This window comes from Thermobia domestica, chromosome 1, assembly GCF_964235325.1.
Source record: "Thermobia domestica chromosome 1, izTheDome1.hap1.1, whole genome shotgun sequence".
NCBI classification, from domain to species: Eukaryota; Metazoa; Arthropoda; class Insecta; order Zygentoma; family Lepismatidae; genus Thermobia; species Thermobia domestica.
In genome coordinates, this window is record NC_137454.1 from 139,181,300 (window position 1) to 139,207,484 (window position 26,185).

Genomic DNA, 26,185 nt, shown 5'->3' on the forward strand with positions numbered 1-26,185 from the left:
TTATTATTATTATTATTATTATTATTATTATTATTATTATTAAGTATTCTGCCTTTCGGCAAGTCCTGGGACTAATGAGGATTTTTTTCAGTTTTAGATTTGGGCCTGGAAATGTTTCTTCCAATTTTGTCGATCTTCAGCTTCCTCTTTTAACTCCCAATATTTTTCTCCTATTTTTCAAATTATCGATCAGTTGTGTTCTTCTTCTTCCTATTCCTCGCTTCCCTTCCTTTTATGGCGGTGTGAAGAAGACAATTACTTCGCAAGATGTGTCCATTTCAATTGGCCTTTCTACGAAGGATGGTGGCTAGAAGTGTCCTCTTCTCTCCTATCCGTTTTAAAACATCTTCGTTTGTTGCTCTCTCTCTGTCCATTTTATCTTCTCCTTCTTCCTCTAACCGCATTTCAAAGCTCTCTAAATATTTCTCCTGTAACTTCCGTAATGTCCAAGTCCATGCAATCCAATGTTCCATTATAGCACTTGACCAACTTCTTCGTAAGTCCAATATTGAGCCTGCGAGTTAAGAGTGAACTTTTCTTGTTGAATGTTTCTTTAGCTATGGCAATTCTTGACCTGATCTCTAGATCTTGTAAATTCTGTTGCGTATTAATTAAAAAATAAGTTTATGAAAAGTAATTTATCTAATTAACGGATTATTAGATTCGGTATATGTCGTGTACTACACTTTGGAAACACGTTAAAATGCAATGTGCTTGTTCGCTTGATAAAGGTATTGTCTTCAGTACATAGATGTATCTTAAATGAATTTTTAATAATATCGAAACCATTATTTTACTGATGCTTCAGGGTTTAAGAGTTTACATGCCTTTTGAGATGTAATGATTAGTTAATCAATCTGTAATTCCTGGTTCGATCCAGTGCTTTTCATCCTGTCTTCTGGTTTTCCCATTTTTTCGTTTTCTGACAGTCATACTTTTATGTACATTTTTTATTATTTCTTTCGTCACAATTACATAACTAGTAACAGCAATAGCAAATAAGAACACGGTGGCTCAGTGATAGAGCGCTTACTTCTTTTGCAAGGGCTCCCTGGTTGCATCCCCAGCCACGCGAGTTGTGGTGGACAGCATTTTGTTCTTGTTTTATTCTCAGAGTTCTCCAGTTTTTCCCACATTCTCATTTCACCAATTATTTCCAAACTATTCACTTTCACTAATTATCAGTCTCCTTTAGCCTGTAGGGCATATGCTGAGGGTGTTAAAAGATTTTGCTATCCATAACAATCTCAGAGTGCAATTTCTCCTCAAACTGTTCTAGCCAACTTTCTCCATTTTATTACCTTCTATCATAAACAATATTGTCGTTTTTTTAAAGTTTTTAAATTACAAAAAAGAAAATATAGTCCCTAGTATTTTATTAACATTTAAAACTCATATCGTTAAAAGGTATAATGAAACAAGTCCTCATTGTCTTTGGGATTAAGTTTGCCATTATATAATTTGAGCGTCAGTGAATTTAAACGTAATATAACAGTCAAAAACTGCAACTCGAACATTTATTTCAAAAAGCACTGACTGCTTTTACAATGCTTTTTGCAACTTAAATTTCACACCCTTGCACAGTGACTAGAACTCTTAATATTTCGTACAGATACGTAAATATAAGGACATTGCAGTGTTTCACACAGTTTCTTCTCTAGTTAATAGTTTTACTGTGAAATTAATTATTTAGAAACTAACTGAATTGCGTGTTCTTCACATGGGGAGAATAAGGTTTATGAAATATATTTTAAAAGTAAAGAAATAAATATGGAAGAGCAAGGTAACCCTTATCAGTATGAGTGAAATAAAAATAATAAATTACGAAAAGCAACGCCTTCTGCATTGTCCCTCTCAGTGTAAGTGAAATAATTAAATAAAGAATAAGTCATTCGGCATTGCTCCTGTGAATGTGAGTAAAATGCGGAAATAACGCAGAGCAACGCCGTCGGCGTCCGTCAATTCCCAGACCAGTTATCATGTCCCTTCTTGCCTAAACTCGGGTTCAAATGTCAGCGGGATTATCACCAATCAGCTTAGCGATCCTGAAAATTATGAATTCGTCACTAATATCGGCCATTTGGAACATGTTATTTTTCATGTCCTTCCCCACCCCCATGACGGTGGGACCTTAAGTTGGACTTGAAGGGCGTCGGGAGTTGTTCCTATGTATCCCAACAACTCTGAAGAACATGAATTTCGTACTAATAATATCGGTCATTTTGAACATGTTATTTTCACTCCCCCAAATTCCTATGACTATGGGGGTAAAGCTGACTTGAACAGCGACGGTAGTATTCCTGTTCCTCTCAGCGACTCAAAAAGTATGAATTTGGCGCTAATATCGGTCATCTTGGATATGTTATTTCGTATACCCACCCACCCCAATATTCTATGACGATAGAAATTAAGGTTTGGCTTGAACAGCGTTGGGAGTGTTACTATTTATCTTAGCAACCACGAAAACTATGAATTTGACTCAGCGTTCTGGGAATCTCATCTCCCTTCTTCCTTTAAGCACACATTTGGACTCCCCCAAATCCTTGCCCCCCGTACCGAAATTCGAAAAAAGCGTTTCCTAGGCTATTAGATCTGGTGAAGTTTTATCCGTGTACAAAATTTGGTGATTCTAGGTTACTTCTTTCTGCTGAAAAGCTGGCAGATAAACACACATTCTTTTATTGTTAAATATCGAGCGCCTGCTGCTTATACAATCTAAATCGTCACGGAAGTGTGGCTGGTTGCAAACAGGTAGGCGTTCATTCGACTTGAGAGCAACAAATTTGAACATTTTTCGTAATAAAAGGAAAGATACTATTGTTTTCCACAAACGGTTTAAAGTATTCAATAATGGGAAAAAAGTAAAAAGCTTTCAAAAAAATTTTTCCCCTTTTTGTGAAAGCTGTAAAAAGGGAAAGATATGTTGGACAAGTGGGGGAATAATTCAGAGTTACTGCCTTATTAACAAAATTTTAGAAAAAAAAGTAGTAAAGAGAATATGTATATATTTGGAGGAATAAAATAAAGAAATGGAACTAAAAATATTAGACGCGACTGAACCTCTTCCCTAATATACGCGAAAAACTTGAGAACCTTAGGAATAGCGCCCAATTCTTTTAGTATTAGTCCCATTTCTTCATTTTATCCCATGAAAGACGCATTTTCTCCTTTTTAGTGCATTTTATAATAGCAATGTTTTTCTAGGAGATTTCTTAATGGTTATTATTCGTATTAATGTACTTTTTGAGTTCTGATAGGCTTCTTTATGATTGCACATTAAAAAAGAAAACCGAAATAGATTATCTAAAATGACATTCGGAGGATTGACCGCAACGTTCTTAATTTTTAAAAAGTAATTAGTTTGTCCATTATTTTGAATACTATTAAAGTGTGTCCCCTTAATTATGTATAATATTTTGTTCCCCTGTTTTTCATGCATTTTCTCTTACAGTTGTTTTCCACATAGCGTATTTTCTCCATTCTTCTCCTTACTCGCATGCTGAAACCTTATCGTATATCTTTTTTCGTACTGCTCGTATTTTTGCACCATACAGTACACTAGTTTACTCTGAACATTTCATGATAAAATGTAGCCAGCCACTAGTGGCTGAGAATTCATACCGTACACATACACATCAAAAAGAAAGAAAGAAAGAAGAAAACAAGAATTTAACTTATTAAATAATACAGTAACTGCTTTAGAATTTACCGTCAAGTAAGAAGGTAAGAAAAACTCTTTTTCAAGATATGCAAATGTTTCTTATTGTGTAATGAAAAAAGATCTATTTCGTCACATACACTACAATTCGCAAGATACCTTATCTTACTGACCTTCAAGGACGCAACTCATCAACAATAAATTCATTAACATCTGGAACATATTTTACGTACAGGTAGGCTTTGTACGTGTTCTTTGATGCAACTAAAATTGTTAAAACAACAGATTAAGCTGTATACTTTCTTGAGTCAATATTCAGTACAGTTCTTGTGTATCAATTATCGTTTGCGAAAAACACATAATTAATTAATTTACCTCATACGAGGATTTCTCATTTGATTATGTATAAATGTATTGAAATTCAGCCTGTTGGTTCTTTTTCTTTTTCGAAAGTATGTGTAAGGCTTTTATCTTTTTTTATGCTTGTCGCGGAAATCAAATGGTAGAACAGCCACGGCTGGAGTTCTGGGACGGGACTCCAATGTTGGGTTACGTCTTGTGAACTTGGTAGTGGACTAATATTGTTGGTTGTATCGGAACTAACAGTTTTTTTTTTCGGTTATCTCTTGTTTTATTGCGGACATATGTACTACTATATATTTTATTCATTTTCCTTACCTCGAAAACATTCGTAGACTCATAAAACATAACATCATTTTATCGGGTGTTCTGGTATTAACACAATAGAGAAATAGTACCTTACTTGCTATTGAATCTGTGTATGAAATTCACTTCCATTCACGTAGTTTAATACTTACCCCTAATAGTATGGACAATCTTGAACTCAGGTTTGCTAAATTAAGATTACCATTATTGAATTGCAGTTACGGGGATCAGATCTGGAAATAATAATATATCTTGTGAAAATTTATAGCGACTCTGGATATGCTTTTTTCATCTACCATATTGGATGATTTACAAGATGATGTGATTTTCTCCGAGTCTGGAGATTTCAGGTCGGATTCACTTGAATAATAATAGTCAGTCATGTGTAGATTTCTTGGTTATGATATATGTAAAAGGGACAAATTCTGATCAAAGCATATATTAACTAATAAATAATAGCGTTACAGTTTCGGCAAATTAACTCTGCCTTCATCAGACAAATTATATGGTAATGTGTCTGATGAAGGCAGAGTTAATGTGCCGAAACTGTAACGCTATTATTTATTAGTTAATATATGTTTTGGTCAGAATTTGTCTTTTAATTTATACAAGAAGTTCCAAAGCTAGAATGAGTGGTATTCATGTAAAAGAGGCTTGAACCCATTTAACTTCCTACTGTTGTGTGAGGTAAAGAAGATACATAGTAGATGGATACACAGACGAACAAATAGATGGCGACTAAGTAGATGGTGAAATGGAAATATTGAAGAGAAAACGGGAACCGAAGGAGAATTACAGACACTAGGTTCACTGTCTCAAACCCATTGAGCGAAGTTGAAAATAAAAACAAGATGTTAAACTATAAGTTGCATTTCAGTTTTACCTTTCTTTGTAGAGTGTGGTACTTCCTCTACCTAATCAAATAAAAATCCATGTCCAAGCGACAGAGCTACTTAAACCATTACAATTGTTATAAACAGTTCACCTATAAAGTGGACTTACCCAATTCCTTATAAATAGCATTCATAATTGTAGAATAGAGCTTGATTCGTCACTTGGAATAGAATTTGATTCATCTCTTCCTTGGAACAAAATCCTTGTTGCGCTTTGCTTCCGAATAACTTTAGTCATGACTCAGTGAAATTCACTCACTCTTCCAATAGAATAATGAATAACCTAGAATAAAATTTCTTCCGATGAAATCATCAAAGTAGATTAATAATTTTATAACTGATAGATAAATGTTATTTGTTGATTAATGTTCTGTGTAGCCGAATAGTTAGCTCTTGTGTCTTTGGTGCCTGTGGCCTCTGGTTTGATTGGTTGATTGATTGAATTTAAGATCAGCTTTCAACAATCAAGGCAATATAGGACAGAACCGAACTACTGATGATTTCTTTCAATCTAGGAAGCATCTCTACCGGAGATGAAACCCATTACCTGCACAAAAAGCTCACGCTTTAGTCACATGTCCAAGAAAGACCACGGAAATTGTATTCGATTCTCAGTGAGGGTATATAATTTTCGGTTGATCCATTATCATGTGACAAATAAAGAACTATTGAAATGAGGAACAACGAACTTCAACCTATATAAAGCGAGACATAACGGTGTTGCGGTAACCACATATAACTCACTTGAACTTTAGGTTGCAGGCTGATCGGCCACAGCATATTTTTTATTTTTTATTTGTTAACAGCGTTGTAACTACAGCTATTTCCATACCATTTTATTCTGTAAACATTAACAACAAAAGATGTGAGCGAATTTTTAGAAAGATAATAATTGACCAGGGTCACTGAATACATCTTTTAAAAGTGAAAAGATTAAAATAAAATTTAATAAGCATCTACAGTAGACTTGATGTTTTGATATGAAAAATGTGATCTACTATCCAAATAAATTTTCGTGAAATCGGATCGAAATTACCATTTTCTTTATAGTATACCCTTAATTGTAATGTTTAGTATTTTTTTTTTTTTAATTAATAAGACCATTGATGTTTGTGTCGAAGTTGTGACAAATTATATTGAGGTTATTTTTAATGAAGAAATAGTATTATTTGGTCAACCTTGTGCTACTACGAAGTTTATTTCTTTTAATTAATTAATCGTCACCTTCCTTGTTATTTTACGTTTCTTATTTCCATTCTAAAATGACAAGCTATATCTGAATTTTTGTGAAATAAATAAATAAATGAATAATAAAAGTAGATGGTACATCTTTTTAAATTAAATTATAATTTTTATCATGGTAAAAGAACATAAAATTTCCATTTTCTGAAATAATTATTTATTCCAAGGCGTTTATTGTTTCCAAGACATACTCTATATGTGGACAAAAGCTACTCAGACGCCATCTTAGAAATATGAAACTATTAGTTCACCGTTTACTAAAATAGCCAAAAATAAATATATAAGTCAATAAAAAATAGATGTGACATTTATTACTTTTGTTTTTAAACTTTGTATATTCCAATCAAACCGTTAGATTTGACCCAGCGTCCACGAGAATGTACTACTTGGACAGTAGAACTTCAGACAAGGCAGTAGTTTTCATATCAATGTATAAATTAAGATTAAATGATCAAATAGGCTGTTTGTCTTCTTTGGATTTGTCCAGTGGTTTAAAGGACCTCCTCTCTTCGTCAAATTACCAACAGCAAGGGATCTTTCGATTTGATTCAAAACGAGTACGGACCTATGGTCGCTCTTGAACGTTTTTGTAAATTACAGCAAACCAACTCCAAATCTGTCCATTTGTTACAATTGACTTAATATGGGAATTGATCTGAGTGAGAGAAGGGAGAATTTTCACATTTGATAACCGTTGTTCATACTATAGAACTACTTACTACCTGAGGAAGAATATTTTCATCTAATAAGTATATGAAGTAGCAGTGTCACGTGTACATCACGTAAAGGAGTTTGATTTGTATGGCTTAACATTATCTGAATTAATATTGAAATTGGAAGTAGTAGTAGATTTCTACAACTTCCGTATTTAGTGGAGAGATTAGAGTGGAGATGTGATATATTCTTGGGACGCTTAGCTGATTACAGAAAAACCTATTCTCGCTATCTACTAGCGTTTTTACTGTGTAAGAGAGAATATACTACATATTCTAAACCGATTAAAAAAACAGCTTCTCAGGAAAACGAGTTAAGTTGCACTTGAATGAAGGAGAAATCAATAATGTGGAGATTGGAAGACGAGTGAGACAAGGATGTAGTATGTCATCCCAATTATTCAGCATTTATAATGAATGTTTAATGAAGGAAGCATTACTGGGAATTGGAGATTTCAAGATTGGAGGGCAGATCATTAACAATATCAGGTATGCACATGATACGGTTATAATAGCTAGAACCGAAGAACGACTACAGGAGATAATTGACAGAATAGTTGACCAGGAGCGTCATTTCAGACTTTGCTTGGGGGGGGGGGGGGAAAGACCCCTTGATATAAGTAAAATTTCGCGTTTTTCACTGATTTACTACTATTCTATTGATAAAATCTATATACATCTGAAACTCAGGAAGGGGGCAAATGCCCCTCCCTGCCCCCCCTAAATGACGCCCCTGTAGTTGACACTGGGAACTATATGAAATGGAAATCAACATCGAAAAGTCTAAAGTCGTGAAAATATCTCCTGGAAACGCGTCCATACAGGTCAAAGTAGAACAAAGAGAACCTAAAGAAGTCGATAATTCAAGTATCTGGGACGTATTTCGACGAGAGACGCTTAGGTCTACTGCATCAAAGAAATCATGTCAAGAATAACCACAGCCAAAGAAGCATTCAACAAGAAAAGATTACTCTTAACTAGCAGGCTTAATATTGGACTTAAGAAGAAGTTGGTCAAGTTCTATATATGGAGTAATGGAGTGTGGAGTGTATAATTCGGAAACTTCGACATAACGGAAGTTACAGAAGAAACATTTAGAGACTTCGAAATGTGGTGTTAGAGGAAGATGGAGAAAATAAAATGGATAGAGAGAGTAAATAACGAAGATATTTTAAAACGGATAGGAGAGAACAGGACGCATCCTTCGTAGAAAGGCCAATTGGATTGAACACACCTTGCGAAGAAATTGTCTTCTTCATACCGCCATAGAAGGAAATATGGAAGGAAAGCGAGGAACAGGAAGAAGAACACAACTGATCGATGATTTGGAAAACAGAATGAAATATTGGGTGTTAAAAGAACAAGCTGAAGATCGAGAAACACGGAAGAACCATTTCCAGGGGGAACAAAACCCTCATTAATGCCAGGACCTGCCAAAAGACAAAGTACTTAATAATAATAGTAACGGTGATCAATATTAAAATCGTGAGTGATTGATCTTTACCGATTTCGGCTACAATATCAGCCGCCACCAACGAACTCGATTCCAATCTTTTGATCCTGTATATCCTGCCGAAAACTGATTGTGGTCCATCAAATAGTTCATGAGATTGTCTATCCCTCGGACGGACAGAATAAATATATAAATGAGTTTTGGTAAGCGTACTGTTTCGATCACAACTTAAGGGAAACTGAAATTTAAGCAATGCCCCTTGTGGCCAAGTAGCTAATTCGAGTGCTTTCTGTGCGCATACTCCCGTGTATAATTCCCGATGGGGAAGCTTCCCTTGAATGCATATATCTGAGTAGTGGTTCGGGCCCTACTTTAAGCAATTAGATATGCACACGAGACGAGTCGAGACAGGATTTTCCTGATAAAATTCGAGTCGAGACACGGCTCTTCCAATAGAGAAATATACATTTTTCGAGTCGAGATATCACTTTTACAGCACATTTTCGAGACGAGACAGACACAAATCTTGTCTCGTGCGCATCCCTATAAGCAATAGGTCCCGTCTCATATAATTTTGGTTCTCTAATCAATCTATCTATAAAATCTGAGCAGAGCGTCAATCAGTCTAAAAATAATTTGATTCTGATAGTAATTCTTTGTTTATCCATTGAATCAAGACCATATCAATGAGGAAAATGGGAAGAAAAGTCAGAATTTTTCCTTCTGAATTTCTCTTTCTGTCTCTTTAGTAGAGACTTGCTCTAAATGCATTGACTAATTAAAATTAGGCATAGTTTGCGTCAAAGGAAAGAAAAGTACCTTTAAGTTGAATAATATGGTTTATATTCCAGTAATTTTAGCTAAGATGTTCTAAGTTGTTTACATAAATATGAATAAATTGTGTTACATTCAAACATTTTCAGTTTATATATGGGCAGTAGAACTGTCCACGAGACGAGCCATCACTTTCACGACGTCTTTACGAGACGAGACAGCATTAACACTTGTTTTGTAGGCAATCCTAAATAAAAAGCAGTACTTTTGTGTGTTTAAGTTTAGCGTCTCTTTTTCAGCACCGAGATACGCATATGAAAGACGAACCTCAATTTTAAGACGAAATCAGAACCACCATAATGCGTTAAAATTTAATGCTTTACCACCGGAAACTAAACTCGGAATATTGATTAGTATAATTGAGAAGAGAATGGTTTTGAAATCCTTAATAATAATAATAATAATAATAATAATAATAATAATAATAATAATAATAATAATAATAATAATAGTTTTGTCCTTGCACGAACATGCCGTAGTACTAGCCGCGCAATCCAGACTCTATTGTCGATCTCAGACTATCGCTAGGTGTTCATCTTTCAAAATGAATATGTCTTGTGCAGTCCGCAGAAAAAAAAAAAATCTTTTGATCCAAAATAAATGTTCAGTGGAGGACGCCGAGGTTTCTCCTGGCGTGATTCGTGCCACGTAGACGTTATGTTGATTCCTTGCGCTGTTAGGGGTAGTTTCACGATAAATTTACATGCTCATGCTGCAGTTTTTTTGCTGCGGACTGTACAAGCATTATAGTCGGGCAGCGCCCCCACAATAATTTTGTTGGAAAATGATGAAACTATAGCAAGCACATTAGGTAGCGGACTTTCTTTAAAAGAAAAAAAGTAAGTTGTTTAGGTTTACTTATACGTCAAGAGCAAAGGAGATTAGCCCCACACTTGTTTTTTTCCAACCTGATTTCTAAAACTATATGCTTTAAAAAAAAATTTAAAAAATGCTATTCTCTAGTCTTCCGGTAGCGTTCTAGTTAACTACGGATTTGATGTTACCTCTAAAGAGCAAAGAAAAATAACTAAGATTTGATATGTAAAATCGAAATGGCCCTAATCCAAAATGCAACACGGAATTTATTTAGTGAGATATACGAAAAACTTCAGAGTTGATCCAGGGTTCTCTGAGTCCCATTAATGCTTTACCAATTTTTTCTTTTTGTTTTTAATGTTTATTGGAAATGAATAAAACTGAATTTGTGTAACCCCCAATAATTTAAAACTAGCGAAATATGTGCGTCAAGGCAATGGGAAGAGAGAGGTAAAACTAGAAATTGTTCTAAAGGGATCAAGAATGTATGAAGTACACAAAATATTCCAAGGGGAACAATTTACGTTCTTCCAGCATAGTCAAGAAATTTGAGAGGGAATTCTGCGCTAGGATACTTAAATTTCAAAGAATCCGCTCATGAACCATTTTCAGAATTTCCACCGTAAAATAGTTTTATGCGTCTGGATACTTCATTAATAAATAAAAAATAAAATTCTCAAGTTGGTGACTCAACTAGGAGACATTTTTAAAGTAATTTTGATTTTATTTAAACATTGTGTTTTACTAAAAGAGGGACTGACAATACGTTAGTGCTATATTTTGTAGTTACAGCGAGTTCGATTGAATGTTGAACAAGGTTAGAAAAATGTTTTCATGTTTTACGACAATCACGTAATGTTTCAGTCAACTTTCCTATACTTTTCCCTAATATTATCATCGTATTGTGTGTGTGTGTGTGTCTTTATATGTATGTGGGTGTTTTTTTTTTTTTATTGGGTGATTTTTTTCTTGTTTCTTCGTGTCAAAATGTTCGTCGGTCGGTCTACGTGCGGATGGTTGGTAGCTATCCTTCGGTTCAAAATCGATTTGAATTACAATGCTGCGTACTAATTTAGGAACACGGAACGAACAAACTGGCCGCAGAGGGAGCGAGAGCGGGGTGTGTTTGTGTATTTATTAACCCACATATCAATACGTTGGCATATCATGCATTTGATGACGACTGTACTCTTTGGCAAAAAATTTAAAAATTCCACTGCAAGTTTTGTTTTTCTTTCTTTCTTTTTCTTTTTTTTTTTTCTTAATCGTACCTTTTCGTTTTTCCGTCATTTCGTGTTAGCCAAACTTAACGTAGTTTGAAAAGTTTTTATCTATATATAGATTGGATTAATTTGGTCAAAAGTAAATAAAGTAATATATGTTTCATACATTTTATGTAAAGTTTTGTTTGAATACATTTTTATATTGTGGCTGCAGTGTTTATGAGTGGGTTGGTTCGATGCAATGCACTAGTTGGATCCAACTCACCGTACTGGAGATCTTCCCCGCTCTCCGCTTCGTCCCTCAACAAGACCGTGCTTAGCCTCGCCCCGGGTGCGCTGAATAGATCACTGATCAATATCTGACAAGTTGTATTCAGCACAGTGTGAAAAGATAGATGTGTCTCTTTTTATTGTAAGTGAGGCTGTATCGTAAAATTGCTTTTGTTATTCGTGATCACCCGAACACGAGTCACTTTTCAATGAATTAGTAAGGTGTCAGCGTTCCGTGTACAAAAAGAATGAGAAGTTTATTCCGTGACCTTGGGCCCCGGAAAGAGGCTAGTGGCCGAGATGTGTTCGCTCGCTTCCCCGAGCCATCGAGGTAGGCCGTGACAGGCGAGCGTGTGGACGGTTCACGTGTGAATGGTGTTGGTGGTCGAGGCAGTATTCCGGTAGTAACATAGAGATAAACTTTCTGTGACAGATTTCACATGAGGCAGGCCGAGTGATCTCTGCCTGCCTGTCAATCCGTGTGTGTGCGTACAAGGGTTTGCTGTGTGGCGTGTGCCCTGGAGCCCGTACCGTTCCTCGGTGGCGTAGGAACTTGGAAGGCCGCCGCATCTATGCCAGTACGAAGCCGCAGCCTGGGAGCCGACCCACCGCCCCCTGGGCCGCCTGGCCCAGCCATGTGTCCCATGATGACCCACGTGCACAATGACCCTTTCTACTGCTCACCGTTCGGGACCCCTTATTACAGGTGAACAGATTTATCAAAGTTATTTCATTGTTTATGAAGTCTTGTCAAGCCGGCTTTTTGTTTTTCTGACACATCACGGCTACTGTCATCAGTGACAGAAGATTCAGTGTGTGTCTATTTGTAGTTTATCTCCTGAAGCATGTGTTAGAAATTGATGCATGTGATACGTATTAGTAAAAATTAAAATTAGTGGCTTAAGTATATATTTAAATATACGTCAACAAATATTATTATGTCATAATATTAGTTCTCTGAAGAAATACCTTTATCTCATTTGGTATCAAGAAATAAATATTATGTATTTGTTACACAGATTGTGTATATATCTAGATATATATTTAATTGTCCCTAAATATTTGTTTTTAAAAGCACAGTTTATGTAATCAAAATGAGTTCCATCCTTTTCGATGCACGAATATGCATGTCTGTATGTGCATTTGTGTTCCTATTACACGAGTTAAAATATAGCTAACTTATTTGCTTGGCATATTTTTATAGATGAAGGAATAAACAACGTTGAGAATTCTAATATTTTTTAAAATTCAAAAAGGTTTTGCGCGACTTGAGAAACGGGCGAAAGAGAGAAAAAAATGATAAATTTCCTCAAAGCAGAGAAAGTTGTGCATAAAATTGAGAATAGGATATAATTAAATAAAAATAAATAAAAAAAAATCCAAATGATGCATGTTTTAGGTTCTTCAACTGTTCCGATCAGTTCTAGTTGTTTATAAATTCGCGCGTATTTCTTTGATCCGTGTTGAGTTGCAATGACTTCTTTCATTTGATCTTTATTTTTGTAGAGTATTAATATTTTAACACTGTTATCACTATTATAAAAACAGTTTGGTAAATAATGTATTTGCATTTTGTATATATAAGTAGAAATGTTTCCGATATATATAATATATTTGATTTTATTGAAATTAAAAAAGAAATTAAAAATGTTGTATTTATAGTATTTTCATCGTGGTTTATTTGTATAAGGTTTCTTACTCGTTCTTTTCTCTCCCTCCTCCCATTCTCGTAGAATTCTTGTTGTGAGGCACAAGCAGAAGGGCAGGTAAATCTCTTCACAAAAGAAGTACCTGCATTGAACGGTTTTTACCTGTGAATGAAAGCTTGAATGGAATGTTTTGGCAAGTGGATCCCCTCCCCTCCCCCAGTGTGCTAACTTTTGTAAAGTCATAATACGAAAGAGATTTCACTTTAACAGTTTTTCTTGTTAATGACTTCGGAATGCATTGATTAATTGGAGATAAATAACAGTGAGAACCCCTGCGGATTCTCATGTTTCTTTATTCTTTTTCTTAAAATTTTTAAAAGAACAGGTTAACATCCTATTAATTTCAAATTTGTGTTATAAGCGATCTAGTACATAGAATATGAAATAAAGTTATTAATATGTTATTGAGTATCACAGAGTAATTGTTTTCTTGCCAATTATTCTCGTTTATAAATATGTGCAACCATAACGAAGCCAAAATTGTAATACTGATCTTCGTTGTTTTAGAAGAAATATTTTGAATAAATGCGAATCCGCAGAAGACATTTTCTTAAAATCATATATTTGTTAAGTTGCATGAGTTTCTAACCAAATCAATCCATTCATAACGGAAATATTAGCAAGTAGTTCTGCAAAAGAGAAAAGCACTTTTAAAAACTAATTACCACCTCCGAAAATAGTAGTATGTGTCTCTACTAATGAGAGGAGAAAATAGGGACTAAATGGTCAAACAATATTAAGTCGAGCTATATTAAAAATTAGGGATAACTTTTTGAAAGTGAATTTTGAATATGTTTTATGCAAATTTTATCACATATATAAATGCTTCTTAACAAAATGATCTAATACTATACTTCCTAAGTTTATTTTATCATCGCCTAAGACGTGATAATTAATTCAAATGTTACCCTTAATATTATGTAAAAGCACATTAAGGTATACAGAATAATGTGTATATAAATGTAATACATACTTTATAAAGCCAAGTCGAATAAAAATGTTTTGGACATGTATACGTTGCAGACAACTTTGCAAATTCTTCATAGAAATAAGACAAATTTTAATTTTTTTCATTGTCTTTACTTAGTTGATATCTAATTTATATATCTAATTGTTGATATTTTTCGAATGTTAGAGTAACAGATATATGTGTATGTGATTTCCATATTTATTTGGTAGATCTCTTCCTGTTCCCAGGCGCCATACTCCGTACTTTGGACAGCCGGATTATCGCATTTATGAGCTTAACAAGCGACTGCAACAAAGAACAGAGGTAAGTTAACTGTCATTACGTTGGTTACTTTATCAGCCAATTGCGTCTAGTTAATTTCGTATCTTTCGTGCTTTTCATCGTTCATCATACAGTATGAAATTTAATATTGCAAATTGTAAAATTATGAAGGGAAACAAGCTTTCTGATAACCCACAAATGGCTATGATCGCCAGACGATTTGTAGTTGGCTGATATACTAAGCACATCAGCATCAGTCAGTGTTATATCAAAGTTTGTAGACCTGAGTGTTTTCTCCTAATTTAAGTAGCTCTCCAGTTGTCTCTTCATGTTGATCCTACCTCGAAATCGATATGTTTCTTCCGGAAATCGAATCCGGGATCGTTGGCACTAACCATGGCTGCTAATGGGAGTACAGAAAACCTTGATACAACTGGAAATTATGACTGTTTTCTAGTGAATTTCTCATCGAAATTTTAACATTTATTTTCGTAGTCTTAACTTAGAAGTTACAATAATCAATTTACTTTTTCGCATAAATTGGCACATTTATTTATTGCAAATAGGATAAAAAAAAATGCATAAAACAGATTAGAGTTTTGTTTGTTTGCGTAGAGTATAAGCTTGTTTCAGTATGGGTTAAATAAGACGTAGACTACAACTTAATATGGATCCCGAACACTATATTCCTACCCGAGTTCGATCCAGAGTACTCCAGATCCAGAGAAATACAATTAGATACTTTTTAAAGCTGAATTAATTTATCTTAATTTATATATATGGGATTTTCACTATAAAAATTCGTTCAGGTTATTTCAAAATATCTAATTGTGTTAAACAAAACAATATCGCAAATAAAGATTTAGCAACAAACAGTCTGTTTACTTATCGAAGTTAAGATGCGTGTAAAATTTCCTAGTGGCCATATTATAATGACAGTTTTCCACATTATTAAGAACTTCATTTCTCGGATTATCTTGATTAGGTTATATACTAATGTGCAACTTAAGTAGAAGAATTGAATTCCAACAGTTATTTTACTGTTATTTTACGATTTATATCACATAAATGTTTAGATCAGGTGTATAAGAAATATGTAAATTCTTTCTGAAATAAATATTATTTAAATCAGTTTCTTAAGAGCAGTTTTTATGTGGCTGATGATACATTTGAGGTGAACAATATTCGAAATAGGCAGATTTTAAAACAAAGAAATAAAAATGAAGTTAAAAAAAAATATTTATGACGTATGTGGACAAATCGGCACTGAACTATGACTGTAGTTCTTAATTTATTTTGTTATTTTCTTTTCAAGGAAAGTGATAATCTTTGGTGGGATGCGTTTGCTACGGAGTTTTTCGAAGATGACGCAACACTGACTTTAACTTTCTGCCTCGAAGATGGTCCAAAGAGATATAGTAAGTTAATGTAAACTTAATTAATTCCCTTTTCTAAATACACAAATGTAAGATTGTATTATCGAGAAATGAGGGGTGGAAGTAGAGATTGGAAATTCGTTACTAATTTCGGTGGATTTCAACATTTTCTTCTGTACTTCAAAGTATGTATTTTTGGAACCATTACTACAGCACTGCTAATAGAAGTTATAGGATACGTATTGAAGACCTTAACCTTGTACCCAGGTAAACAAAAACTTTTCCAGGCAGTTACGCTGCTTTCTATCAGCTTTCTCGTTAGCTATACTGAGTTATTAAATTGCTAATATTAGAAGGGTTCTGAATACTGCTCATTGTAATACAGATTACTAATAAAATAATAGTTTGCTTTGATCATATTTTATTTATATTTAAGTAGAATAGTTCTTTCTGTGGAGTTCTTGTAAGAAAAGTAAGTAAGTTGGTTTAATCTTTGAATCAAAAAATTGTATTAAGCGCGGCATCTTGAAGAAACGTTTTCATAAATTTAGGGTAAGAAAAGTACGTTGACGTTTGCAAATTTTTAAAAATTCTGTGTCAGCAGTGACGGAATCCAGATTGCAAGATAATGTTTTGAAGTTTGGCAAAGTTGCTTTGACTTGCAACCAATTTAACGGCACAGTATAACTATCAAGAAAGTTGTCAGAGAGCAGTGAAAGTGTCTGGAAAAGTCTTTGTTTTTCCCGACACAAGGTAAGCTCTATTTATTTAACTAAGATACACGTAACATTGTGAAGTCTTTTAGAACTTCATAAAATTATACCATTTTCGATTTTTTTTTTCAGATGTTTTTCTTACTATTAAATATTTGAATTATTATATGACAAATACTGCTGTTTGAAAGCATACGCAAATATAAAGAACTATATAAGTTGGCTGAGCAACATTTAATTGGGGTAGTGCATAATCAACATCACTCACATCCCCGTGATTTGTAACTTTGTATACTATTGACATTGATATGTAAGAGACCTTGACACATATATCACTGGTTGTACAACGACGTAAGGAGGTACTTTGTGAGGTTCAATGCACAATGCAAGATCCATTGGTCACCCATTTTATTGATTTAAGAAGCCAGTCTTTTCAAACATTGAAGGGTTCTCCTAAAATTCTCGGAGCAGAAGTATTAATAATGTATTCTTGTCCTATAAATAGAAGTACACGGAATACTTTGTTTCGTCTTTGTACTAGGATATTAAATATCTCCTTTCTAATATTCAAAAAAACACAATTTCTGATGTAATTAACTTTATGTTCGAAGATAATCAGTTGGAGAGAATGGCTTAATTTCAGAGCCTCCATCGCTGAGCATGATTTGAGAGTTCGGACTTTTCCGCACCATTTGGAATTTCTAGCACGGTTACTAAAGACAAGGAATCGATTAGCGTAAATTAGTTCTTCTGAGTTTCGGAACTGAAACATATTTTTAAAAAGAAAGAAGTTTCGAATTCGGTACTGTTTTCCGAGAATCGAAATAGATCTGAGAAAACTGGTTCTGGTTCAGACCGAAATCGACATCGAAGTGGAAGTGAAGTTGTAACAAACCCGCTGTAGTTAGTACTCTTGAGTTATTATTTCAGAGTTTCTCAGCATTGTTTGTAAGTGATATTAATATTTCGGCTCTCTTCTCGAAACACGTCGAATTGTGGTTTTCTAGTTTGTATACAGAACCGATATGTCGAAATGAACTTCAGTTCTCTTTCCGCAGCACACCGAATTAAAATGTGTATTAATGTTCCGGGACCGGAATTCAAAACATTTTCGGTTCAGTTATCAGCAACCCTGGTTTCTAGTGAATGAACCTTAAAAAACTTTTTCGGGGTATTCATTTCCCTTATTATACTTTTAGTTTGTTCCGAGTTTATTCCTCTTTTTCAGCGCCAAGGCAATAGATGAGAACAAAATCTACTGATTAACATAAAATCTTCACCAAATGAGATCATATGGAATCAAACAAAGGTTTCCTGCTCAAAAGACAAACATTAACTACATAATCATTTCATTGAAACAAAGCCCTGCTCCGTTCAGTTTTAGGAATGTTGTATGTATGTAATTCAAGTCATTTAGGTGACCATCAGAATTTGAGAATTAGAGACAGACTAGAAGGGGAATTATGGGAAAGCCAGCAAGCTATTTATTGAATTTGGAATTATATATGTAAATCTATAAGTGTGCAATAACAAAATATATCTAATGATGATTGAAGCTCAAAACTGCTGTCATGTAAAAATATGTTCTTTTTCTTTCTTTCGTAAAAGAGTTAGAATTGAGTTGGAAAATATAATATATAGGAACATATTTTTTTTTTGGAATACTCTTGTGTATGTCATTATTATGTTACTTATTGCATGTTATTTTATTTACAGCAATAGGAAGAACGCTTATTCCTCGCTATTTTCGAAGTATATTTGAGGGTGGAGTGGCAGAGCTTTACTACAATTTGAAACATCCCAAAGAATCCTTCCATAACACAAGTATAACATTAGACTGTGATCAGTGTATTATGGTAACGCATCATGGGAAACCCATGTTTACGAAGGTTAGAATTTAAAAAGTATAAAAATTTTATTATTTATTATGGATTAGTGTCAGTTGTTGTCTCTGTGTTTCAATGTGTAACGTCTTAAAAACTATGGTTGATTGATGGAAATTTAACGTTTTTTTTTTTTAATTGTATTCCGAGACTACTTAACGTGGAATTCCAACTACTTTAATCCCATCGGGAATAGCCGCAATAATAATAATAATAATAATAATAATAATAATAATAATAATAATAATAATAATAATAATAATAATAATAAAAAAAAGAAACCATAATAGCTAATGAAAACCAGAGAGGAAACTCAAAATACACTTATTTAGCATGAATACCTGGAGTTTTCATTGTCTGAATTTATCAAACTTTCTACAGAATTGTTGTGTGATGAAAATTTATAGTGTTTTTTTATTCGCGAAATTTGTTATTTATTGAAATTGGAGGTGTACTTTTGACAGTAGAATCTCATAAATCCAAAAAGGAATAAGAAACACAGGAGACAAAATTATGGGAAAGTAATAATAACACAACATTAAAACTAATACGCTTAACATATGATTCTTCCTTATTCTTTCTAGGATTATTAATATTAATAGCAGTAATTCCACTTGTAACTTATTTCACCATAACTCACTTCAGAATAACATATTCTGCATTTCGTATTAATTCTTTACTCAATCAGAGAAAAATACACCTCTTACAAGATTAAAATAGTGGACTATTTTCTCAGTACAACTAGCCATTATTCAATAACTTTAAACACCCGAATATCAATAAATAAAACCAAACTACATCTTGAAATTTACTGCCCTTAATAATATACTTTAAATTACTTATTCAGCGCACAAGATTCACCTCCTCCGGATAAAATTATAAACAACAAGGAGTTCAAAAATATCATCATTGAACACTAATTCTAGCAATTTTGAGATAATATATTTTGAGATAATTTATATCTTTCAAAGTTATATAATTTCAGAGATTGTTTTAAGCGGTATGCATGAGAGTTTGGTACACAAAATCGTATAATTGTATTGCATCTATGATCATTAATTTATTACCTAAATGATTTTATATATAAGCACCCCGAACAAAATATTATGGGTATTCTAGGGCCCTTGTGGAAAGTGGCCTGTCATAGCAGTGTGTTTGTAGATACCGTGAATGTGAGTATTGTATGTTATTTCTGACAGTTTGTGGCCGATAAGACATGCATGCTGAAGTGGTATCATTTCATTACAAGTTAAACAATGGGCCAAAGATGGGATGTAACCGAGTGGCAGGGACCCATTGTCTTCGGGTGTGAACATTAGGCATATCCTGAGGGGATGGCGCAGTTCGTTGGCGTGTCTGAATCTACGGTCAGTACTGTACATGTAAGTCTGGCAGAGACCAATCCTCTCGAAGTAACAATAGCAGGAAATCCATGAAGTCCAAGCGCGACTGCAGACATCTGGGAAGGTTAGCGACCTCTAAACAGTTCAAAACCAGCAGGAACTGCTGAAGAAATACAATGCAAGACCCAGTCGGTCAAGTCTGTGAGCGAGCTCTGGGACGAGAACTACATGGTGTAGGCATATTGAGTCGCGTTGCCAGGGTACACCCCAAGTGACTGCCATACAGAAGAAAAATCGCCTGTCGTGGGCGAGGGAACAGCCACTGGACTAGAGACTAGTAGCGACGCATCCTCTGGACAGACGATTCCGGCTGTGCTTCTAATTCCAATGACTGCCGGTCCAGGGTGATGAGGTGGGCCAGAGAAGCCTACAAAGTTGAGTGTGTGAAAAAGGTTGTACAGAAGGCAGTGGTAGTGTCATGTTGTGGGGATATATTTCGAGTACTGATATGTGTCCTTCTATAGAGGTGTTCAATAGCATGAAAGCTGTGGATTACATGTACATTCTGGATAATGAAATGATGCAATTACGCAGTTTTTGCTAGATAGTCACATCCCAGAGTCCCAGTATCAAAACGAAAACTGCACCGTTCACCGAGCCCGATTGTGCGAGAATGGTTTACTAAACATGAGATCGTAAACATGAGAAATGGAAAAACAAACTTGATCTTGGCGTCATTTGACAACAATATAAGTTAGGAAATTCACACTGATGAAATTATGTTGTGTTTTTTACTAATAGACGCTATGGAATACACATTTATAAATTGAAATTACTAGCTTCGTATCCATTAAAAAGAAAAAAAAATTATGATTTTAGTAATCGTCATTCTCTTCCGGTGTCGTCATTCTTTCTCTTCCGGTGTCGTCATCCTCTTCCGGAACAGTCACTAGGTGAGAAGCTACATAATGAGTCCAGCGTATCAGTTCAAAATTAGTATCAAAGATTACTGAAATCATCTATTTTTTTTTTCTTTTCTTTTCACAGATTCAAGGTTAGTAATTTCAATTTATTGTGATTCTTTCATAAAAATGTAGGTTCACTTCATAGGCTGCGCAGTGCCAATTCCGCGTTTCTTGACGTCATAACGGATTCAGCACTTAATAAGCTCCAACTGGACACATTGAAAATCAGATACCAATGTAATCTGTAAAATGACAAAGGTAGCATTTTAATATCTGTATTCATTACTTTTCCTCTATTTTGCTTTCACATCATACGTGTTCGTAATGCAAAAAATGTTTATTTTTATTATTTCATGTTCACGTAAAACAGTAAAATAAACGATTTCCGCTTCCATTTTGTCGAGAATGCGATACAGAATTTATAAATTGGAATGCAAATTTGAATTTTTTGTTTGTTTGTTTGTCGTCTACCCGTTTAAAGGGTTGCGCCCTTTCTGCTGGGTTTGAATTAGTGTCGCAAATTGCTACATAAAAAGAAAAAAAAGTTCTGATATATAATGTGTGCATGTTTTTGTGTGACAGGAAATTTGACAATTTCATATTTAAGGTGGTTTATTAGCAATGAACATGGAAGTATTATCATTGAATGTACTATTTTTTAGTTGAAAAATATAGCAACTCACTTTAAAAGGTAATCATACGGGATACATTACCAAACAGAATTGACGGAAAAAGAAGTTCATAAATGTCTTCGAAGTGGACGAAGTGGCTCCCTCAATCACTGTTCTTCGATGCTAAAACAATGTAGCTAGATGTAGATCTGAAACCATCTTTTATCCACAGTTCCTGAATCTCAATTCACATAGGCTTTTGTTTTGAACGAAAAAGGATTAAAATGCCTATCTTGCCATGTTTTGTTAACATCTGAAGAAAGTTTATGAATTAAGTTGCTTTAATTTCGATATATACTTTTCAAAACAGCACATTATTGTTCATTCTGTCCAAACAATTCTGGTTTTAATCTTTTCTGATACTGGACCTTGCTTATTGACACTTCAAGATTTCAGTGACCGTTGAACATGCTCCCATCTCATTTACAATAAAAGGAAGGCATGTTCACAATAAAAATAAGACTACTTCATAAATCTGTAATTTAATGCTTCTTAAAAACGATTGATTTTGGTATGTACCCAAGAATGAGTTATTGTGACTTATTATAAATGTTTGTTATTTATGGTATATTACTTAATGTTTTTTTTTTTTTTTTTAGTTCATAAATTTATTTTCAATAACTGCTTTTGAAAAAGACCTACGTTAATTTATGTATTGAGATTAAGATCTTTAGTTACGTGAGATTGTTACTTGTGTAAACTTTATTTAAGGTTTAGAATAATTAATTTTGTATATTTCGATTAATCTTTTGATGACATTTTTTTCTACAGGTTTGTACGGAGGGTCGTCTAATTTTAGAATTCACGTTTGATGACTTGATGAGAATAAAATCATGGCACTTTGCCGTACGGACGCATCGAGAGCTTATTCCACGTTCGGTTGTTGCCATGCATTCACAACAGGATCCAACAGTGTTGGAACAGCTGTCGAAGAATATCACTCGTCAGGGCATCACAAATTCCACCCTCAACTACCTCAGGGTAATGTATTTGACATTTTATTGGAAGCTAGTTCTAGATAGGGCTAATATTTGGAAATGCAAATTCATTGAGAAAAAGAGCACGTAAACAAACCCAGTTCGGTGTTTTTACGAAATCGTGTTGCTCTGTGGGTATCTTATTTACATAGTACTTAAGCCAGTATAGTGTACGAGATAAGGAATGTAAAAGCAACTTAGATAGACAATATTTCTATTGAGTTTATTAAAACTATGAGAGAAAACTGTGAAATAAAGTACACGAGACGGTAAAGTGGTCAAGAGAATTTTTGAAGAATCAATTGGCTAAGAAATCCAAACCAAAAAGATATTAGGACTACAGGAATCTAATATCGCTTGCAGCAGAAAATCGTGCGTCGTGTTAAGAAAAAGAAAATGAATTCGTTGCTTTCTTTTCTGTGAAGGCGTTACTTTTGAAATTCACGATTATGGAATGCGTTAATCTAGTATTTTGTGTGGCACCAAACTAATACACACCCACGAACAATCGATCCTGAATCTGCTGCACCTCCATAATTTTCATTAGTCATATACAGTATTCACCAAAATACACACTAAAGAAATGTAAATATGAACAATATCATCTTATTATCTGTGAATTTATTTCTTCTGAAAGAGTCTAACATACACATTATTAGCATATTGATTTACTACGGTATGTATAACGTAAGTGTTCAAAATGTGTACCACCTCGTTGTAGACATTCACGTCATTCTTGAATATTCTCATACATATCCTGGAATAATGATTGCCGCGAAATTCTGTAAAAGAAGACGTTCTTGCTGGGGTATAGAGCGATCTGGTTTGTCACTCCGTTCTGTTGATACCACAGTCTGCTGATGTGATTCTCACTTGTCGAAACTAGAGATGGCCAAAATTATCAGGATTCCGGAAAATTTATTTTCCGGAATCAAAAATTTCACTTTCCGGATTTCGGAAAAATTCCGGAATTTTTCCGATTTTACTTCCTGGATACCGCAAAAGTAAAAATGCCGGAATTTGCCATCCTTATTCGAAACAGTTACTGGTCGATCGGACTTTCCTTTTCGTTGATACAATAGAACGGCGAAATTTCGTAACAGTAGGCAGTATAACTGTTATTTGGTGCTGTCTTATTAGGTCTCTTTTAGAATTGTTCTGCCACTTTTTTAAAACTCTATCACTTCGTATGAGCGGAAATATCAGGTTGTCTAAAACGTATTGAGCCTTTGAAGATAAAAATTCAGACTGCATTTATTATGATGAAAAAGAACATTGTGAAACCGCATATGCACCGTCTAGTTCGATGACCCTTGTCCATTTTTCTGGCAATACCATAATTCCTTCGCTATAGAACTTCTTAGTGTTTTTTTATAAATCAGAAACCAGTGTGACACATGGTTTCCATAGACCTTTAAAACTAACTTAACACCATTCAGAGAGTTCTGCAGAGACGGAAACAAATGATAGTCTGATGACTGCCTTTCCAGTCCCACCAAACGCACAGCAGAACCTTTTTGGGCATCAGTGTGAGCTTTGCCGCAGACTGTGGAACTTCTCTTAGCTTCTGCTTTTTTCTTTCTTTCTTTGTTTTAGCATTGTTGTTGTAGATTATGCAATGTTCGTCACTCGTTATCAACTTCTTAGAAAATGGTTTGAGTTCATAGCATTTCAGTAAAATTTCATTGTACGAAATATTTTTGAATCAGATCACCCAAACATCGAGCTCTTTGTAGCCACTTTCTCCAAATGGTCTTAACATTTTTCAGTGATGAACGTTTAGGTCATTAGTGATGTCATGATTGTTCACATGCCGGTCTTCCTCGAATTTTGCTAGAATATTGTCTTCTTTTTATTTTGATTGGTCATCCACTGCGAGGAGCATCTTGAACATCGAAATTTCCAGAATGAAAGTGACTGGACTATCTTTTGGCTCTTTCTTTTGATAATGTATATTGCCTATAAATAGCACAAATTTCTTCACGGGCCTGCGCAGCATTTGTGCCTTCATCGCAATGACATTGTAAAATGTAGCGCAGGTTTGCGGAAAGTACACTCATGATTACGGCGCAATACCTTACGTTTCATTATAAGAATTCCAACACATCTAGCTTGAACTATCAACTTTTAAATGATGATAGACCTAACCTCTGCAGCCCATATTCTCTGGGATTTGGGACACTAACGCCATCTCGTGCGCAAAGTCTCAATACTTTTTTAGACTACATAATAGTACTCAACTATTGATAATATTTCCTTAATCGAAAAACTCATTTCCAACTACAACTACACAACTTTTTATTTATTACTGAGAGCATGCGCTGGACTTCTGACTCGTCGACAAACGCACATACGTGAGTTTCAATACTGTACATTTTGACGTGTACTGTATATTAGTTTATTATTGAAATCAGTCTGAAAAAAAAAAAATCCTGAACAGTTTGAAAAAAAAAATGGAAAACGCGTTAGAAGAACAACAATATGGTTTCATAACAGGCAGTTCAACAGTAGATCTTACATTCAGCGCACGACAGTTAATAAACATTTGGAACAGAGAAGAGATATACTAACAATGTATATCGGAATATCGAAAAAGTGTACGATACAATTTCAAGGGGGGAAAAATGTGGCAAGAATTAGAACAAATAGAATGAATACATAGAGTGACTAAAATAACGGTATAGAAGACATAGATGTATAGTGAGAACAAAAGCAGGGATGAGAGAATGGTTTAACATACAGAAAGGTCTCAACAAGGTAGCATATTGTCATCAGTAGTGTTCAATGTAGTAATCGAATTCATGAAAAGGAGAGTCAAAGAAAAAGCAAAAGACGCCAATATGTTTATGCCGATGATGTGATGTCTTAGGGGTAGACAGAAACAGAAATATAAGAACAGTTAGATGCATGGAAGGAAAGTATATATGAATTTGAACTAAAGATAAATAATAATAATAATAAAAAAAAGCGAGATGTTACGGGTGTCAAGGAAGAAAGAGGAGGACAAATAAAGCTAGAAAGAAAAACTAAAAGAAGTAAACAGTTTTGTTCAGTTGGGAACAAAAATAAGCAACAACGGAAATCAGAGTAGGAAATTATGATCAGGTTGGAAAAAGGAAGAATATTTTGCCAAAGGTGATAGGACTATTATATGGGACGAAAATATGCCAAGAAAGATAAAGTTGTTGCTGTACAAGACGTACTTTGTACCAATAGAAACGTATGGAGCGGAGACATGAAAAAGACTGAACCAGGCTTCAGGCGTCGGAGATTAAAGTAGTTCTAATAACAATTTTGGGAAAGACAAGAAAAAATAGGGTAAGAAATGACATAATATGTCAAGAACGTAGGAAAGAAAGCTTAAAAGATAGAATAGGGACATCCAAACTACAATGGTTTGGACTCCTCAGAAGAATAACAACTAATAAGATACCAAGAATCACAAAAGAATTAGAAATGACAGACAGACGACCAAGAGGTAGACCAAGGAAAAGGCAGAAGGACCTGTTGTAAAAGATATACAAACAAGAGGTATGAAGTTGCAACAAG

At 34.4% G+C, this 26,185-nt stretch overlaps 1 protein-coding gene across 5 annotated transcripts in view; it reads left to right on the plus strand.

Annotated features, from left to right (window-relative positions):
• Chi (LIM domain-binding protein 2 Chi) overlaps positions 1–26,185 on the plus strand; it is a 142,390-nt gene that overhangs the window by 83,560 nt on the left and 32,645 nt on the right. For 4 of the 5 annotated variants that reach the window (XR_014132105.1, XR_014132104.1, XM_081763752.1 and 1 more), the window contains exons 3-6: positions 14,657–14,750; positions 16,024–16,126; positions 18,514–18,686; positions 22,431–22,640. Coding sequence is in view for 3 of the 5 variants with exons in the window: in XM_081763752.1 (XP_081619878.1) it covers positions 14,657–14,750; positions 16,024–16,126; positions 18,514–18,686; positions 22,431–22,640 (580 nt within the window). In the remaining 2 variants the exon portion in view is untranslated. The remainder of the gene's footprint in view (positions 1–14,656; positions 14,751–16,023; positions 16,127–18,513; positions 18,687–22,430; positions 22,641–26,185) is intronic. The other variant, XM_081763758.1, reaches the window with a different exon arrangement.